This window comes from Triturus cristatus, chromosome 3_1 (genome assembly GCF_964204655.1).
Source record: "Triturus cristatus chromosome 3_1, aTriCri1.1, whole genome shotgun sequence".
Taxonomy (NCBI): Eukaryota; Metazoa; Chordata; class Amphibia; order Caudata; family Salamandridae; genus Triturus; species Triturus cristatus.
The window spans coordinates 883,832,827-883,854,494 of NC_140583.1; the positions used below are offsets into that span (position 1 = coordinate 883,832,827).

At 40.9% G+C, this 21,668-nt stretch overlaps 1 protein-coding gene across 5 annotated transcripts in view; it reads right to left on the minus strand.

Annotated features, from left to right (window-relative positions):
• Positions 1-21,668, minus strand: part of XIRP2 (xin actin binding repeat containing 2) — a 1,007,304-nt gene that overhangs the window by 57,081 nt on the left and 928,555 nt on the right. For all 5 annotated transcript variants that reach the window (XM_085645384.1, XM_085645388.1, XM_085645386.1 and 2 more), the window contains one exon: positions 7,247-7,313. In XM_085645384.1, the coding sequence (XP_085501510.1) occupies positions 7,247-7,313 (67 nt within the window). The remainder of the gene's footprint in view (positions 1-7,246; positions 7,314-21,668) is intronic.

Genomic DNA, 21,668 nt, shown 5'->3' on the forward strand with positions numbered 1-21,668 from the left:
CTATGAATTTGTGAAAATACACTCTGGGACCCTACCCTTTGTGTTCAACTGTTTGTAGTATAACTTGCTGTCTTTTGAAACAATAACCAATATACCATATATGCTCACTTAATTTATCAATCTTCTTATGTGGCTTTGGTTTCTTCCATTTGGGGTGCTTACAAAGAACTTTCCACAATTTACTGGATTGCAGTTTTCTTGTCTTCATATTTGTTTGTCTAAAAATCAATTTTGTTTTGAACTACTGGTTATTTTTCCATGTAGATTAATTGCCGACAGAATTTAGTTTGTCATACTATTTCTATCAGTTTAACTCAGATTAAGTCTATACAGGATTTCCTGTGCTATTACATTGTATTGACTAAAACGAGCTGCATGTGAATACGTGTTCCAAATTGTACATGAAAAGTTTACATGGCATAGCAGCAGGCCAATACTTTTGTAACATTAAAGCAAGAAGTAGCTGCAGCGCCGACTCCTGCGCTATGACGGAGGAGCGTGCCCCCACACCAACAGGTGGGGGGATGCTCTATATTTTTAACATGAACGAGTCTTTGGGACGGGAAAGACGATGGCAGGGTGGAGGGGGAGTGGTGGACAGCACTGCTGTCAGTACACATGTCGCTTTGGCCGTCTGTTTCAGGACAAAGCGATACCAAAGGGGATGATGGACGAAGCGTTTGAGCAAATCAAACACTCACCCCCAGTCAACTGATCTGGGTTTAATCCATCATCATTCTTTAGCTCACTCCACCACCCCAGTTCAGATATGGCCATATGCAAATCAGTCTGACCCTGTGCCTCATGGGAACAGTCCAGCCCGAACTTCCAAGCCATGTCTTCCCTGGACCAGAAACAAGCATCCTGGGACCAGTTTCTGGTTCATAACCCTTATCAGCCAGGCTATCTTGAATCCAGTGGCAAAGTGAGCAAGGGAGCTACATCTGGGCATACCCTGCCAACTTAAGGCGAACAAAGCGATACCAAAGGGGATGATGGACGGAGCGTTTTAGCAAATCCAACACTCACCCCCAGTCAACTGACCTGGGTTTAATCCATTATCATTCTTTAGCTCACTCCACCACCCCAGTTCAGATATGGCCATATGCAAATCAGTCTGACCCTGTGCCTCATGGGAACAGTCCAGCCCGAACTGCCAAGCCATGTCTTTCCTGGACCAGAAACAAGCATCCTGGGACCGGTTTCGGGTTCATAACCCTCATCAGCCAGGCTATCTTGAATCCAGTGGCAAAGTGAGCAAGGGACCCACATCTGGGCATACCCTGCCAATTTAGGGCAAACAAAGCGATACCAAAGGGGATGATGGACGGAGCGTTTTTGCATTTGTCACCCCGAGTGGGACGGGTATGCTCAGAAGTGAGTCCTGTGCTCTCCATGCCACTGGAATCAAGCTATCCTGGCTGAAGAGGGGTGAAACCCCGAAACTGGTCCTAGGATGCTTGTTATCAGTCCAGGGAGGACCTGGCCTGGCAGTTCGGGCTGGACTGTTCCCATTCTGCAAAGTGTCAAGACTGATTTGCATATGGCTGGGTCCAAACTGGAATGGTATGGTGAGCAAAAAAATGATGGATTTAGGCCCAGATCTCTGTACTGGGGTGAATGTATGACATTGTTCTGCATTCTGTCCATCAATAGTTCTTTTTGCGTCTGTTTCAGGACGGCCAATGGAGACTATGTGGTCTCCATCTTGAGCTACTGCGTTGCCAGACTGGGTGCAGCAAAGCACGGGCTCCCAGTTCCATGGGAGTTCAAATCGAAGGCACTCAGGCAAATTCTGATGCTGCTCTCATGTATGAGAGCAGCATCAGGATTGGCCGCAGGGTAGTCTGGGAGCTTCTGCAGTGCATCAGAAGAGCACAGTCTGCTATGCAGCGAGAGACTGGTAAATGGTTTTATTTTTATTTCTTTTTTTATTGTCCTCTCCTTCCCCCACTCCACCACTGCATGGCTGCTCTCTCTGCACTATACACCGGGCATGACTGCTGGTTATGGTCTGGGCAAACTTCACAGGAGGCTTTGCTATAAGCCACGCCCTATGGACAGTGCTTACAGTGCATGGCAGCAAGCCCTCGAGGGTTAATATTACCAGTTCATTGAAGGCATGGGTGAAGGTGATACCCAGAGTATATGATGCAAATCACACAGTTGAAGGGCAAGCAATTTTCAGTGAGGTAGCAAGGATGCCGTGGGCTTTAAATCATGGGTCAAGTAGCACAGTATGGCCATAAGAGGAGTAGTTTGCTCCTCACACATCTGCACCTTATTGCTAATGCACCTTGTTGGAAATACTCCACTCCCACACCGGAAAGGGTGGTGGTAACGGGGTCTCTCCAGACATACACAGTGGTAGCTTGGCTCGAGTGGTCAGGGGTCAGGCACCGTGTTAAGCATACGCAACACCCATACAATAACCATGCGTGCATCCGTTCCAAAAACGACTCTACACCGTAAAAATTATGAAAATATCTCTGTTTATCTTCTTTTTCTCTTAGTTGCTGATTAAATAAATAATAACACAATCACCATATACAAGGCTTTTTCTGTGGAAGGGTACGTCAAATAAATACTGTCTTAATGATTCAATAAATAGGGGAGATCATAAATAATTAAGGCATAAATATAAGTGCATTACATACAGGCAATTAAATATTATGAGGCAATAAATACTGCAAGCCAATAAATATTGTGCGACAACAATAAATACAGTGAAGCAATAAATAGGTTAAATACAATAAATACAGTGCTCTCAATAAATAATTAAAAGCTGACAGTGACACTTATAGAATCAGATCACATTTAGATTTCTATGGGCTGATTTGGCCCAGTCACAGCTTGTGGTTAGATGGATGGCTTGAGGGTGTCTACTCCCTGGCTTGGACAAGGCTGAGGCCTAAACTGAGGTAGATCAAGGGGGGGAATTCTAGAGACCTGGCTCCTTCACTCTACACAACCCCTCTGAATTAGTCTCAGCTCACCCCTGGCACAATCAAGCTGGTTCCAGCACCTCTCTAGCCCCTAGGGTAGTCTCTCAGGATTCCACAGGGCCTTAGGCGCCCTCTATTCCACTTACTGCCCTTTTTCTGAAGCTCCGACGCCGCTGGAGTCGTGTCGACGCCGTGAGGCGGTTCCGGTTCGATGTCGGCGGCCTCGGCGCAATGTCAGTTCTTGACGACGCCGGTAGGCGGTTCCGGTTCGATGTCGGCGGCCTCGGCTCGATCTCGACCTCCGGTTCGATGACGTCGGGCAGTCTTGGCTCGATGTCGACTTCGGGCAGCTCCGGTCCGATGGCGACCTCAGGTTCGTTGACGTCGGCCGGCCTTGGCTCGATGTCGACTTCCGGCGGCTCCGGAGTGCGATCCCCACTCCCGACCTCCGGTGCTCCTCTCCTCAGGTTCCGGCGACTCCGGAGTGCGACCTCCACTCCCGACCTCCGGTGCTCCTCTCCTCAAGTTCCGGCGGCTCCGGAGTGCGATCTCCACTCCCGACCTCCGGCACGCTTCACCTCGGTCTCCGGCGACTCCGGAGGGCGGACTTCACTCCCCCGTCGACGCCACTCACTCGACCTCGGGTGACTTCCTCCTCGACCTCTGGTACTCTCTACGACCTCCGTCGGCGCCCTCTCTCGACCTCTGGTGGCTCCGGGTACGACGTCTGCTTTTCCAGTCAGCGCCGCTTCTCCACCTCGGGCTCCGGGTCTCTAGGCTTCTCGACGTCGGACTCCAGAAAACCAATAATCAGGTCAGGACTTTGCTGTTCTTTGCTTCTAAGGCCTGTTCCTGCTGTCCAGGTCCTTAAGATGGTTTTTCTTGCTTCTTCCCACACAGGGCTCCAGGCTGGGCTCAGTCAGTAGGGACTAGTATCAAGGGTGGGTTTATGGACCCCACTCCAGGCACAAGTTTCCACCCCTGCTGCCTCACTCCTTCCTCCTTCAGGTTTCTGCTGCTCTCTCTTCACCAGTCAGGTGCCAACTGCCAGCTCCAACTGCCAACTCTCTGTCTTAGCTTCCCAACATTCTAAACCGCCTCCAACTGTCACAGGGCTCCAGAATGTTGCAGAAGGTTCTAGTAGGTTCCAGTGGGTTCTGATGATGTCACAGGTGGCCACCATTTTGTGCTCCAGGCCCTCAGACAGAAGTTCCAGGGGTAGATAAAATGGCTCCCTGAATCTGCATCAACACTAAAAAGTCTGGTGGTTCCCAAAAAGGAAAAATTCTAACAGGGTTTGAGGCAAAAGTGGGACAAAATAAATAATGATGAGGAGGGACCACCCAAAGGGCTGACAGGTCTAACACACCTGCTGTACTAATGATATATACACCCCATGCCCTGTATGTATTGCTGACATGGCACATGCACGTGTCCTTTTTAAGCTGTACACAGCATAGGGCAACAATCTACGCTCCTTGCATGCATGAACTGGCAGTGCGGACACTGCACATAAATATTGAATATAAGCTGAAGGCATTGGAATTTTGCAACAATGGGAAACCAAATTATGCAGCAGGGATGGCTAAATTATGGGATAAGGGAAGGCAATTATGCACATATTCTCTGGCATTATCATAATGCCATTTTAATACATTGCGAGGCAGATGGGATCTCAATATTTATTATAGAAAATACAAAGGTTGCTGAAAATGTTAATCGGGTAAAGAAGGCCGTTGCTCAGGGGCCTTTTGTAAAGTGCTCGGGTCAGTCAAAATTCCCTGCCGTAATCGTAATAGTAGTGAGCATAAAAACGCACAACTTACTTCACCTCATCTCTTCTACCGCACTTATCTCTTTGTACCTTTCTTTCTATTGGAAATGCGAAGCATTTCGTGCTAAAAAAAACAAAGCGAAACAAAACGTGATGTGAACAGCCTCTCGTGTTCAGTCATTCCCTCTCCCTACGTGTTCCTCTTTTTACCTTACTGAAAATACTCTACCTACCTACTTCACACCTCTTCCGTGATACCATTCTGTTTTACTCCTGTGGGAAACGTGAGTCATCTCTCCTACTGAGCAGGGTAGGAGTCAGGGGAGGAAAGAGAATGAAGGCGAAACTGATCAAATTTCACGCAACTCAATAGTCCAAATCCGCAGAGTAGTGATTTGATTTCCACTGTTACAGCTGGAATTTTGTGAATGCGAATATCGCACAATTAAGCAAAATGTGCATATATCTTAATTTGATGTTATGCACTAATGCACTACGCATCTACCAGATTACTCTTGCTGTTGCAAGACCAAAGAAAAACAGATCGAAGCCGAAAAAGGAATGGCTTTACCAATGCCTTTTACATTTATTACTTGGCCATTTGGCTGGCACACCAGGCAGCTGGAGTTTATAGCTAAATTTGCATGCTCCCCCCATTCTGGACATTTTTGAGCGTAATACAATCTTTTTTAGGCATCACAAGCGATTCAGTAAGCTAGATCTTGGCAATAAAGTGAAAGTTATACAAAGGGGCCCCAACATATGTCCAGGCCGAGGCTTGAAATCTCCTTAAAATGGCTTTGACAAAGGGTTGGTCTTGCGTTAGAAGAACACAGACTTAAATATACTGCCCTCTCTAGCTCCTTGAGTATATTTTTAATAAACCTATAATGTATATTGTTGCATTCAGTAGAAAACAAACCACATGTTAACACTTGTGATAAAAGGACATTCATGTAGTTCTCATGCTCATGTGATAGGAATTATACTCAGCCGAAATCTCGTTTAAACAACATGTCATAATGGACTAATTTAGAGCATATACTCATACTATGAAATGCTGGAAATTACACAAGTTGATCGTGGCAGAAAAAAAAAAATCACCTGGCCTTAGTACCTACCCTCTTAATTCTCTCAGTTGTCCCTCAATACACTCTACTCCCACTTCGCTCGCTCTCTCTCACAACCCTAACTCTCCCTCTGCCACTTTGTGCCTATTACTAGATCACTCCCTCTCTATTTCCGTTACCTCTCTCTACCGCCACTCGACCTCCCACCTCTTTACACTTTACACCCCTAATTCCAATTCACATTCCTCTGTTACTCCTAAATTGGGTTTACCTCACTCAAATTTCCATCTCCTGTTTTACCTCACCTTTCTCCATCAGTCCCAGCCCTCTCTCTACATCCTAACTGTAAACACAGTGAAAGAATGGGTCAGATAGAGTGGAACCAGTCAACTTGCAATCGCATCAACCAGTGTTATTAACATAGGAGTACTAACTGCATGTACTATTTAGATGCACCCGACAAGCAAATACACACACACAAACTCGTTTAGCACTCCAATTGCTCCACCAGGAAAAAAACTAGCATAGACCCAAATTCAATGCGGTTTATTTTATTGCCACCTCTTCAGTCTGCCATGACGCGTTTCGGGCGATCCCGCCCTTGATCACATGACATAGCTTAGATATAAAACCCACCATTTAAAGTGCTAGTGCAAGTGACCACAATTGATAGAGAAAACATTCATTTGAAATGTCCCACAGAATACTACACGTAAATGTTGCAACATTGTCACGATATATTTCAAACTTGAATGTAAAGGGGTCACCATAAAATACAATCAATATTGGATAATTTTCATAATAAATATATAAATATATTAATTAGGATAATAATGGCTTAAATGCCTTATAATTATCCTAAAAACATTCCAATCCACTTGTGAAGCTAAAATTATACAATCAACAATGTGCCCTGGAGCATTAAGAGAGCACACGACAATGCTCGGCCCTCCGGCATAATCATGCAGCCTGCTCACATTCTCGGTCTTCCGGTTACCACTGCCGATGCGTTTCAGGGCTCGCAGACCCTTCTTCCTGGGCAAGAACAACACACCTGAAGCCTGCATAGATCGTTTCCAGCTTTATTAAATACCATACCCGCCTCCTGTGGGCATGTGGTCATTACACTGTCCCTCGGTGCATTCTGGGGCATGGAGTTTTGCATGCAGGTAAGCAATCTCCTTTGATATATCATGGTCTGCCATCGAAGATAATGAATCCTTATGTTACCTCCATGCATTAGGCAATAGTTTCAAGAGAAAGGTGTGCCTTTACTTATAGCAACATTTTCTCTCCCTGTACATTTTCAGAAATATTTGAACTCAGTACCAGATGAAATATCAGATCTTTTCTTTAATTATGGTAAACGACTTCAGAAAAACATCAAAGAAATAACATACTACCCGGTACAAAACACAGCCATTAGCAAGATAAATCAACTAAAATAGATCTCTTACCCTCAAAGTCATGATGGAAATTTGAAGAAATGTTTGACTCATGAAAACTTTGTTCTTGGGTAGTGGCCTATATAAAAAGAAAGGTAATAGTTAGTATTGAGTTTAACAGAGTACATCCTATATATAATATTGTTCTTCACATTGGTATAATTCATGAAATACAAGTGCTTATTTACTTGGTTATTAGAATCACCTCCATCCTTTATTTAGTGTTAAGCTCAGTCTGTAAACAATGGAGTATCAGAGCATTTTACAATAAACATAAATTTATAGAAAACATAAAAACACTAATACAAGGGAGTAACTACAAAACTGGAACGGATATCAAAGCCTTGCAAAAATAATGCTCAAAACATTTATGATAAAGATTATTAAAGTATACAAATATTAAGTGCAGTCTATGTTGTCTCCCACCTCCAAATTCTGATTTCCTGCGTGGAATAAGTGAAAATTGGTGATGCGGTCTAACAATTTTATGCTTTGTTAATGTTACACTAATCTACACTACACATACATACATATATATACACACATATACATATACACATATGTCCATGTACATGGACATATGTATATACATGTACACGTATATACATATGCACATGTACATATACATATGTGTATATGTATATACGTGTACACGTATATACATACACGTATGTACATGTACATACACATACATATATACACATATACATTTACATATGTACATACATACATAAAATATGGCTACGCTACATTGATGACTTGTTTCTAGTATGGGACGGTACAGAAATTGAAGCACTAGAATTTGTTGACAACATCAATAATAATATCAATCTCCATTTTACATCTACCATCAGCAAATCTAATGTTTACTTTCTGGATGTAGTGGTTTACATTAAAAATGGGTAATTGGAAACAAAGCTATATTGGAAACCCACAGCAGGTAATAGCCTACTGCACGCAACAAGTCATCCTCAGCCTCTTATCCAAAGTATCCCCTATGGGGAGATGATGAGGATTCGTCGAGTTTGCAGTAACACAACAGATCTGGCTGAAGCGCAAAAACAAAGCAAAGAAAGGTTCCTTGAGAGAGGGTATACAGCAAAGACCCTAGATATAGCCATCAACAAAGCTAATGCCAAAAAAAGAGATGATCTGTTACCAAAGCAACTCCCAAAAGCAACAAACAGGCACTACAACTAGCCTGATCTTAACCTACAGTAAAGAGCAAAAAGCCATACGTAGAGTAATTGATAAAAATTGGTCAGTTGTTAAAAATGATCCAATAATTGGAAAGCTAATGCCCAAACATCCTAGCATTACCTTTATGAAAGCAAAATCTATGAAGGATTCAATAGTCAATAGCAGCTCAGAAATTAAACTGTCTACTAACTGTTTGTCTAATCGAAAGGGTTTTGTCAAAGCATGCCAATATGGGAACAACAGAACCACATACAAATATCCCTTTTCAGAAACACCCAAGAAAATCTCGAAATTTCTTACTTACCGCACTGAATATGTGGTATATGTTTTAAGCTGCTCGTGTGGGCTGCAATATGTGGGAAGCAGTAAACTGCAAGCCCACAAGCGCATTTTGCAGCACATGAGAGCTATAACTAATCGAGATCAAGCATACCCAGTCGCAAGACATTTTGAAAAAGCGCATGCCAGTGATTTGAAACATTTTTCCTACTTTTTGAATGATTCTATACCTGTGTCCAGACGTGGGGGGGGAACAGAGAAGCCAAATTAAGAAGGCTTGAAACGCAATACATCTTGGAATTAGATACCAAGACCCCCAATGGGCACAATTCAAGCGAAGATTTTCACACATGGTTATGATGAACTTGATGGACCAATATAACAACTTAATCCATCCATGATAATATTATCATAATATGTTAACAACTCATGTGTGCATTATCTTATGATAATAACTTTGTGTTTGAATATTTCTCTACATATAGATCAGCATACTGCGATTTAATATTCAATATTTATATTTTGAAATAATTTGAGAAAAACATACAAAAATCCCTATTTTACATTAATTTTCACGTACACGACCCAAGTCCCCTCTACACCCCTTTTTTTCCCACATTTCTTCATCATAGGACCCTGGCTTTGGTCCAGGTTCACACTGGGGTTTTTTACACTTAAGGATAGTATTGGAAAACTGAGATTCTATACTGCGCCACAGGAAGAGTTCCTCCTCTGCTCCCATCTAATTTTTGGCCAAGTACGGATGGCGCATCATTGACTCCTAACCTTGCTGTACGTAACCTGGGTGTAACGTTTGACAATAAACTGACGCTGGAGAAGCATGTTAACAAGATAGTCGGGAGCTGCTTCAGTTTGGTGCGAGCCTTTCGGAAAGTATTCTCACTGTTCTCATCAGAAGCAAGGATGTTGATAGCCCGAAGCACCATCCTGGGTAGATTAGATTACTGTAATGCTCTGCTTCTGAACTCACCACAGTATCTGATTGAGAGATTGCAGAGAATACAGAATATGGCGGCCAAGATAACCTTGGGACGACCACGTCGTTCCTCTACCTTGCAAGCCCTCTCGGAGCTACACTGGCTGCCAGTCCTCCAGAGAATCCAATTTAAAGCCCTTTGCCTATTGTTTAAAGCTTTACATGGACAGGGGCCAAAATCTCTGCAGGAAAGATTTAGCTGGTACACTCCACTTCGGCTGCTCCGCTCCTCTTCATCTAATCTCGTGAGGGTGCAGAGAGTTAGGAAAGTTAAGTCAGGAGGTCGAGCATTCTGCATAGCAGCCCCCCGACTCTGGAACACACTCCCACTGGACATCAGACAGACAGACAATCTGACCCGCTAACTCTATTCTGACAGGAGTCCTTGCCCACCCAGCACACACTCTAACATAGCGCCAGGTTACCCGTAGGGTGTCAGTAGCGCTTTATAAGCAATTATAATAATAATAATAAAATAATAATTTATTAATATATTTATTCTTTTTAATAACAGCATGTACAATACACAAGATAATGTAGCAGATCAAGGTTATTATAGTGCATTTTAGATCTATCTGCAAATCGTTTAGGAACAAAAAATCTTTTGACACAACACACTTAAGTGCAAATATAAATTCCTACAAGGCAATAATACCGTTTGCGCAATATGCGTAAACTTACCTTTGATTGTACAAACTACAAAAGAACAATAATTGTTTTAATGTATTTTTAAGAATCACAAAGGTTTCATACGATTTTATAAAAAATTGGATTTTAACCATATATTCTTGTTTTAAAATTGCATATCAATGTATATGTATTTATTTATATATATATATAATTGCTGATTTGCACAATAGTACTGACTATGTCTGAGTTTACATCAATACATGTGTACATATATTTATATAAGCAATGTACACAGATGATCTGACAATAGTTCGTTGTCTTGATATTGTTGGTTTTTCACATAAGGAAAAACGGCAGTATTTTTTCTAAGTCCATGCTAAATCACGTCAGGAGGCACATTGTCACTTTAAATAGATTATGACGACTCCTAAAACGCGTCATGTGAACAAGGCTGAGGCAGGCCGAAAGGCGTCATGTCGGTCGTGGTGGCAGCAATAAACTGAAAAATTGAGCACTTACTTGGTGGTTCACTTCCATTTGTTCCCGAGGAAAAGGAATTGCAAGAACGGAGTCTGTGAAATACATATATACATATGTACATATATACACATATACACCTACATATACATACACACATACATGCATATACACACATATACACACATGTACATATACACATATATACATATGTACATATACATATACATGTACATATGCCGACACAGGTAGGTAATGCTGATTATGAACCCGAAACACATCTGTGAAAGACAATGGCTGTTCGGCATCCTCCGTGTTCATGCTGCAGTCCACATTAAAATAATCAGAATTAACTACCTGTGTGGCTCCTTCGTGGAGGGCAACCCTGTGTTTTATATTTATATTAAAATATATATATATATATATATATATAAAAGATTTTCAAGACTAAAGTTGGGCATAGTTAATGTAGGCCTCAGTGTAAATGTTTAACGCTAACACAAAGGTGTTACTTTGACTGCTAGGCATTTTCATCTTTCTATCATTTAAGAAGCCAAGCTATAACTGCCAACTTTTAATCAACTGTATTCTCTTGTTTGAAATTTCTGTGAGAACGTTTATCTTTGCATATTCCATGGAGAGCTGAAGAATGAATCTCCACTCCTCCAGAGAGGGCATGCTGACCGCAATGTATCAACCTGCTAAAAGTTATCTCGAGGGCCTCGAAGTAGAAAGCTTTAAGAGTGTGATGTCTGAGAATAAGACTGAAACGGTCTTATGGTGAAATGTTCAATCCTGATTGGTTCTCTTCATGGCAAACATAGGAAGTCTTTTTTGACTGTAAAGAAATGTCTGATTTATTTGTGCATTGCTCAGCTAATTAGATTCAGATGCCCTTTTCACGCTCTTGAGATTAGGCGCTACCATTTTGCACCTGTCCGAGAGAGTTAGACTCCTCAGAAAAACCCATTCTCACTTACTTAATCTTTCAATGACTCTGCCTTTATAGGCTTTATTTGCTGCGACTTCCTGGATCTCTTAAATTTCTTGGTGATCATTAGCTTACCTATTAGGGAATCTTTCCTTCAGGGAAAGCTGAATGTGCTCAAATTTGCTCTATGACAGCTCTTACCATTTTTTTGTATTTGCTTATTTTATTTTGATTTGAGTTTTATATAATGGAGATGTTAATGTACTGACCCTTTACTCTTGAAAACACTAAATGATTTGATTTTTAACTTTGCTAATCTGCAAATAAACCTTTATGGTTTGCATATCTACTTTTCTCTGTCATCATTGTGGGGCCTAATGTGCTCCACTGTCATTGATGCATCAATGATAAGTTGCTGTTGCTCAGTCTGGGGATAAAGGTCCATCCAGTCAAGCACAGCCTGAACTAGAGTTCTCACCAACGATTTGCACAGTGTAAATCCCATCCTGCTGCAACAAATCTTAATCGATGTGAACATAAACATGGTGACTCAGTTTAAAGGTTCTATAATAATTGCAAGCAAAAAAGTACTGCATTGAACTAAAAATGCAATCAAGGTGACAAAAAAAGTGCATGACGGTATATTACAGTCTGAGTATAGGAGAGGGGATAGAAGCAAACAGATGTATGATTCACTATGGGGATTACCCTCTTCCAGATAAAGTTGGTGGATAATCTTAATGACTATAGCTCTACCTGGACCAAGAGAATGACAAGATTTGTGTGGCACTAGGTAATTTTCAATATAATCACAAGAACTCCACATTTTTGTCTGCTCCATTTATGATCCTGAGATTGAAGAGGAAAGGTTCTGGATGCGATTGACTACAGTGCCCTCATTCTCCGATAGCTTTGTTAAATCCGATCATTATATGGCATCCTCGAAATGTCCGAGTAATAGGATTTACTTGCTTTTCTTTCCCTCATACAGCTTTATCACAGACATGCTAGTTTTAGCCTTGAATGATATAGCAATTTTAGCTACATTTCTAGTCATACTCCCTTAGAAGATGGACACTGGATCACCTTTTTCTAATGGAACATTTATTTTCTAACTTTATTTACTCAGAAACTACAATATTTCTGGTTTCAAACTATGTCTTTTACATGTCCTTATTGTGTGATAGAGTTTGTATACTCGCTATTACATAATCAAATATAAGAATTGTCTCAGGAATTGCATTAAGTACTCAAATCATTCTAAGATGCCAATCGAGTGGGCCAGGTATTGGGTGATTATTTATGCGGCATGAGTATTATGGTAATGCAATGATTTTACGAATAAAAATGCAGATTGACCTGAGAAACCTTGGCAAATCCACCTTATGTTAATGTTCATTGATTCTGTATAGTGAAAAATTACCTACAAAGTGCCCTGGTGTTTGAAAAGGTGGCCTGGTGTTTGGAAAAATGAGGTATGGAAGTACACATGGCAATGGAAGCTAGGAAGTTTAAAACCAAGATTTCAGGGCTTTCTGGAATTAAAGGAGCTTACTGCAGGGCCCTAAACTGTGCAGGAAGACTGTTCCAATGTTTGTCAGCCAATATCGAAAAGGCATGACCTCCCACCCAAGAGCAGTACTGCTTGGGAACGGAGAGTGACTAGACAATGTAAGTTAACAGCCTCATAAAAATTGGTGCAGTTTCTACCACAGATAGACAGGAGCAAATAGATGTAATGCTTGAAGTGTAATATACATGGACTTCAAAAATCAATTAAGAGAATTAAAACAAGAGGAGCCTGAAGAATAGTTGGCGGGACCAATCACTACCGATCAGCTCTCCAGTAAAGGTAGTAGAGTAAATCTTGGAATGGGTACCCAGATTGCACTCAAGCTAGTTACTCAGTATGTCCCAGCCATGTAGAGTGATTAAGGAGATCAGTTTGAGATTAGAATGTGGGAAAGACACACTTTTAGCGGATATTCGACATGGCCTTCCTGCAGGGTCACCAGCAAGCTTTTTGCGTTCCTCCTACACTTTTTGTTTGCTAAATTCGTATTTGTTGGCTTTAGGACTCTGGGCACTTTACCTCTGCTGACCACTGCTAAAGTGCATGTGCCCTCTACTTCAAACATGGGAACATTGCCTTAATCACAAATGGCATCTTTAAAGTACTTATAAGTCCCTAGTACAGTGCACTGCATGTGCCTCTAAATTAAATGCTACTAGTGGGCCTGCAGCACTGATTGTGCCACCCACTTACGTAGCCTTTTAAACATTTCTCATTCCTAACATTCAGAGGCTGTGTGTGACCTTTTTTTTAACTGCCATGTTGTCCTGGCAAATTAACTGTCTTCCCAGGACCAAACCTACATTTTTAATACATAGAAGCGACTACTAAGGTAGGCCCTGGACAGCCCAAATGCTAGGGTGTAGTGTATTTAAAACATTGGACCTGTACTTTTAAGTTTTACATGTCCAGGTAATGTCCTTACTTTAAACATTCTATGCCTTCTACCTGTCTCTGAATACAAATTTGGGGTGGGTGCATTCCCTCTAGGCAGCCACAGAAAATGGGATCTTATGTGCGACTTGATGGTCCTTAACTTGTCATTAACTGATGAGGGGTGGAGCTAAGCACAGCCTCCCCACTTGCACCCGAATAGGCTGTGCCCTGTCTCCACACAATAGGCATAATGACCCTGTATTGTCACTCCAGACAGCTTTAGGCAGAGGAGGAAGGAGATTTCTTTCAATTCAAAGCCACTGTCTAGAAGCTTCTCCCACCTTCCAGAACCAGGGCACCAAAGTATAAACACTGGATGTCAAACCTCACCAGGTCAGTACACTTCTGGACCTGTGAATATTCTGCCAGGAAGAAGGCCTGCTGTACTGTTACAAAGACTTTCACTCTGCTGGACTGCTACTCTTCTATAATCCTGTTTTGCTGTGCTGACCTGCTTCCGGCTGCCCTCTTGCCTGGGTGTGAGAAGGACTGGACCTGTATCTCTCCAACACATAACCAAAGTGACTTAAAGGGCTTGTCTGCTTGCCTCCTTTTCTGAAGTTTCAGGGACAAAGTCTTCCAACCACCCTGCTACAGAACCTGGACTCTCTGACTCTTGCCCTGCCAAGTTGTGTCAATCCAGTCCTAAGCCCTTGGAATTGGGTATGAAGTACTGCTCCTGTAGAACAATGATGCATCACCTGGCTGCACCCCACATCTTTGTGAATACAACCAGGATTAAGGTACTTTTTTTCAGTGGGCCTCACTGGGTCCCTGTATCTGGCTGATGCAACATCGTGTTCGGCCTGCACGCTTGACTTTGTACAGGTCCGGCTTGACCATACACCCACATAAGTGCTTATTGCTTCTAAACTCTATACTGCAGTTTATTCTTTAAAATTCATATCCCAAGTTCTACTTATTGGATGCTTGTTTTGGTCTTGTTTTATTCATGAAATGACACTGTATATTTCTAACCATGTGAGGTATAGATTTGTGTGGTGTTTTCCCTGTGATATTGTTTTAAGTGTTCACAACTACTTATTACATTGCTTCTTGAGTTAAGCATGACTGCTGTGTGCCAAGCTACTAGAGGGTGCGCACAAGTTAATTTAGGGTGCATATCTGACTTACCTTTACTAGGATTGTGGTTCCTGCTTGGACAGGGTACATACCTTTGCCAACCAGAAACCCCAATTCTAAAAGTGAAGGAATCATTTTTGAATTATTTATACAAACATAGTAGAGCAAAACAGGATGCAAAAATAAAATATTTTATAAGCCAAGAAATGTGGGTGCCCTGATACGGACATACAATAATGACTAGGCCAAACACCTAGATTGCCTTATAGCTAGATATCACTTAAATGAAATTTGGGAATTGTTGCAAGATGAATAAATAAAACAGATGAGGAGAGATCATTGGTAGAAGACATGTAAGCCCTGACATCAGAATATGCAAATACGTTACATCTAGTTAAAATCTGCTTGGAATCAAAAGATGGATATTGCTATGGGATCGCAATAAAAGTTGATTTTGTTGGAGGATAAAAAACCTTTAGTTCACTACTGCCATTTGCAGCACCAAAGAGTGAAGGACCTGACACTAAGAGCCTGATTCCAAGTTTGGCAAACAGGGTCACTCCGTCACAAATGTGATGGATATCCTATCAGACAAATAAAAATTCCATTATAGCCAATGGAACCTGTAAATTGGCAGACAGGATGTCCATCACTCTTGTGAGGGAGTATCCCTAATGCCAAACTCATAATCAGGCCACATGTGTTTACTCAGCACTATTGGCTCCAGGTAGGCGAACGTTAAATGTTTATTTTTACTTGGCTAATTATAGATAGGGCACAAGAAAGTAGAATACTGTTTACTAGGGCTTTGAAAAAATAATGCTTCGAGTATCAGCATAATGATGTTTCTGCTTGTAAATCTAGCACGAGAAACATATCAATGTTGTATCTGTAAAGCATTAATTGAAACTTTGTACTGGGGTTTTGAAAAGCTGGAAGCATAAATTGACTGACCAATATCTGAAGGTATGTTTTGTGGAAAAGATCCTTAGCCATTTATGAGAATCCTTATTTTAGGCTATTTGCTGGCCCGTTCTTTTTTCCTACCATTCCTTCCTCTTAATTTGGTTCTATTGTTCCTACATTCGAGACCACTCAAATGGCCTGCAAGTATCACCAGGCCTCTTTCTCAAGACTTTGTCACAATGTGTGGATACATTTAGATAAACATTTCCATTCATAATGCCGAGCTACTCCATGCTGATGTAGAGCTTCAGTTTCACAATTTGGAAGCCTCAAGCTCCCCCTTTTCTAATCTGTTTCCATAGACAAATATGATTTAGCGTCTCAGACTTTGAAATTAGTGTTATGGGTGTTGCTCATTTTAAGGTGCTCTCTCCTCTGCCCTGTCCTTTGTTTAGGAAGACGCCTATCACATTAGGAGTGACTCCAAGTTTGAAAACCCACAACACATGCCATGAAAAGGTCTCGAGGTTCAAACATGGATGTCAGCCTCACTGATATATGCTCAGCAAAAGTAGGCCCTAGCCCTACTTTTTAGGAGTCTCTTATCAGTCCCATATCCTTCCTGAAATTTGCCCAAGCCCCTTTGACCACTGGCATCTAGGGTGAAAGCGCCTCTTTGAAGTGCAAAAAGGGCTTGGCTTTCCCTTCCTCCAGTGTGTGTCTAACCCACTTCTCAGTGATGCATGACTGAACCACGCAAGCCTTTACCACGCATGGCTTTACAAAGTGGTTAGTACAATGACTGACACTATAACGCACATGCCTGTACAACTAAATTAGCATTGTTAAGGCAATTATAGTAAAGGCATATGTTTGGTAGAAACTTACCAGTTAAGTATAATCCGAAATTGAAATAAATACACACACACATATATATATGTATACATATAAACACACATCTATAGATACACACATATATAGATACACACACACACACACACTTATACCATTTTGTATTTAAAGAAACATATATGTATAAATATATGTAGTTTTGAAAATCTATATATTTACATAAATGTACATATATATTATTTAAATACATGATAAATGTATATATATATATATATATATATATATATTTATTTATCTATCTATCACACATACACTTTCTCCCCAAAAGCCATGTCCACCCTAAACCTAAAAATACCCGTACCACCCAGAAAGCCATACCCACCTAAACCTTAAAAATACCCTTGCCACCCCAAAACCCTTACCAACCTAAATTCTAAAAACCCTTCCCACCCTAAAACCAATACCCACCCTAAAACCCTATAAACACCCCTTACCACTCTACACCCTAAACTCCTTGCCACCCAAAATCCCATACCCACCCTAAACCCTAAAAACCGCTTACTATCCAAAAACCCGTACCCACCCTAAACCCCCAAAATAACCTTGCCACCCAAAAACTCAAACCCGCCCTAAACCCTAAAATTACACTTGCCACCCCAAAACCCATACCCAATTTGAACCCTAAAAATACCTACAATGCAAAAACCCATATACTCTTACCCACCCTAAACAATTTTTTCCCTCTAATATATATATGCCCAGTGGACGGCTGAAGCAGAAATTTGGCTGCCTGAGAGATTAATGCAGTTTGCTGTTTAATATGCACTTTAATATATTTGTTACCTGTTGGAACATTAAACTGGTGATGAATTGAATCGATTCACAAGAAAAAATGTTAAACAAAAAAAGAAAAGGGGAAGGGTAGAAACACCCTAACCCCCCTAGGTCTGTTTACGCAGTCCCACAGGGACCCCTAGGTCCAAAAAAAGCATTTAATTTTTTTTTTTTTTTTTTTAAACAGCGCGAGTCATGATGGATCCGCGAATCTGGCGGAAAAGTTATTAAAAAACAAAGCGCGGTCTCCCGCTCTTCATTTAATCAGGCCATGTACCTGTGGCAGTATTAAAATAATCCCCTGATGCCCTGGGGACCCCCTGGGGCTAATGCAATCAAATGCGGTGGGGCCATCTGCCCCCACGCTCGTAGCCCAGCTGACTGCCACCTCTCCTGGCCACATATATTTTTTATTAAAAATTGCAGGGGAGGTCCTTAAGTCTTAGAAATTCACTTAAAACAAACAAAGGTTACAGGGACGTTATAGTTAGGCTAAGATTTTACTCGTACAAAACCAGAGAAATTCAGCAGTTATAGTTAGCTGAGTTAACAATAACTCACACTCCCGCAATGCACTGCTTATGACCTCACATATTACATCACTTATGACATGGTCAGTGATATCACCAATGACATCTCAAATTACATCACTGATGACATCTCTGAAGCACCCACTCACACCCCTGAAAAATCTGTTATACACCCACTGCCACTCCCACACAACCATTCACATACCCATTCACAGAGCCATACTAGTACTTACACACCCATTCACTGATTCATAGATCTACACACACATCCACTCATACACCCATTAACTCACTGATACAGCCATTGGCATATACACCCATACAAATACACTGAGTGAGTCACCCATAGAACTACTCACACATCTAGATACTAACCCATACGGTCAATCACACAGCCACTTACTCACCCAAGCAGTTATACACACACCCACTTACTTACCCATACAAATAGTAACACATAGTCACTCACCTATACACACTAAGAGAAGCATGCAGACATCCATAAAGCCACTCTTACATTCACTCACTCAGTCACTCATATACCACATCACTTAACTTTACTGACTTTTACATACCCAGTTACTCGCTCATACTGACACATGCACTCAGTCACTGGCACAGCCATACACACACTCACTCACACAGCTTCTCACCCACACACGCAGTTCTCCATACAGCTACTGAATCACCCACTCACACATCCATACAGGCAGTCATACACCTCCTCACCCACACATACAGACACCCAGACAACCATAAAGGTAGTCAGACAACCAATCAATCACCCATATAGCCATTCACATACCCACTAACGCACTCATACACCCACTTAGACATCAACTGACAGACAGATACACACATTTACACAACCAGTCACTCATCCATATATTTACTGAGATACGTAATCACTCACTTATACAGTCAGGTATGCACCCACCGAGTCATCCATACAGACACTCATACACCCACTGATTCACAAATACACCGTGATATATATATTTAACACTCAAAATTTTTAAAAACCCTCACAGTCACTGGATGAGTTAATCACTGATGCCATTTGGGATGGCATCAGTGATGTCACTGACCATGCCATAAGTGATGTAACACGTGAGGTCATAAACAGTGCATTACGGGGGCGCAAGTTTGATTTACCTCGGCTAACAGCTGAATTTCTCTGGTTTTGTACGAGTGAAATCTGAGCCTATCCAGAACATGTCCCTGTAACATTTGGTCATTTCAGTGATATATATATATATATATATATATATATCAAATCGAAACAAAATTAATGTCAATACGCTCTCAGGAAGGAGGCAGCACACAGGGAAAAGTTTTCCAAATCTTTACTCTACACAACGCGTTTCGGCAACAGCCTTGGTCACGTGTAGTGGTGCAAAACATTACAGACCTTAATAAAGTTGTTACAAGATCCTCTATGTGGCATCAACATAAACATAGGACACAGTTTACTGGTGTAACTATGGCATCCATTTTGAAATGGTGCAGATAAGAATAACGTGCCTGTTCCACTGCAATAAAACATCAAAGTAAATTTGCAATTGCCACATATGAGTTTTACAATATTACATTCCAATCAAACTTATGTTCTATGGAATATAAATGCGCAATAACCAATCAGTGATACAGTATTGCCTCCAGTGGAACACAATCGCGGCCATCTTTGAAAAAGAAATGCATGATGGCAAAGCATACATTATCCATATTTACACACAATGTCTCTTTGTCTCTGCTGTATTGCGATTAAAATGAGACTGTATGAAAATAAATCATGAAATGCATATGTTCGCAAAAAATGTGTATATTCACCAAATTCTGCGCTAAATATGTGCATAAGACCCTCGATGGTTAATAATCACACTGTCTTTCATGACATATCTTAAACAAAAGAGAAGCAAAGGACATTACTTGAGTATAAAATCATATGTCACAATAGTTATGTATATGCCCAATCCTATCCCTGACCGTGTACTACTACTATTTTAATCAACTAAATTACCGAACATTTATAAGTTACAGGAATAGATAAATCAACCTTAAGATGATCAAATCAAGGAAACAGAGAATGGGGCATTATGCAGATTTGTCCATATTGATGAATGTGTATCTAACGGACCCCTTCCGTAATGTAATGTAATGTCCTTTGCTTCTCTTTTGTTTAAGATATGTCATGAAAGACATTGTGATTATTAACCATCGAGGGGCAGTGGCCCGTCTTATGCAATAACAAGAGACTGTGTGATTATGATATTACAATACCCACTATTAGCGCATGTTGTATATACATATTCATGTTACAGGAGCTCACGTTCAGGGGTAGAATTGGGCATTCACATAACCACTCTGTCATATAATTTTATGTTGAAATGTGTCATTTGCTTCTCTTTTGTTTAGGATATGTCATGAAAAACAGTGTGATTATTAACCATCGAGGGGCAGTGGCCCGTCTTATGCAAACAACAGAGACTGTGAAATTATGATATTATAATACACATTATCGTTGTGCAAATATACATACTCACGTTTCAGTACATCCGTTTAGAGATATATCGCTCAAATTGGGATCAACACATGTTAATTAGGATAGGTATTCTGGCCTATTGACCACTAAGGTTTTTAGCATCAGGTACTTACCTGTCTTGGATGCCCATTACTGTTTTAATTACGACACCCATATTTACCGCAGAATTTAGTGAATATACACATTTTTTGCGAACATATGCATTTCATGATTTATTTTCATACAGTCTCATTTTAATCGCAATACAGCAGAGACAAAGAGACATTGATTGTGTGTAAATATGGATAATGTATGCTTTGTCATCATGCATTTATTTTTCAAAGATGGCCGCGATTGTGTTCCACTGGAGGAAATACTGCATCACTGATTGGTTATTGCGCATTTATATTCCATAGAACATAATTTTGATTGGAATGTAATATTGTAAAACTCATATGTGGCAATTGCAAATTTACTTTGATGTTTTATTGCAGTGGAACAGGCACGTTATTCTTATCTGCACCATTTCAAAATGGATGCCATAGTTACACCAGTAAACTGTGCCCTATGTTTATGTTTATGCCACATAGAGGATCTTGTAACAACTTTGTAACAACTTTATTAAGGTCTGTAATGTTTTGACCAAGGCTGTTGCCGAAACGCGTTGTGTAGAGTAAAGATTTGG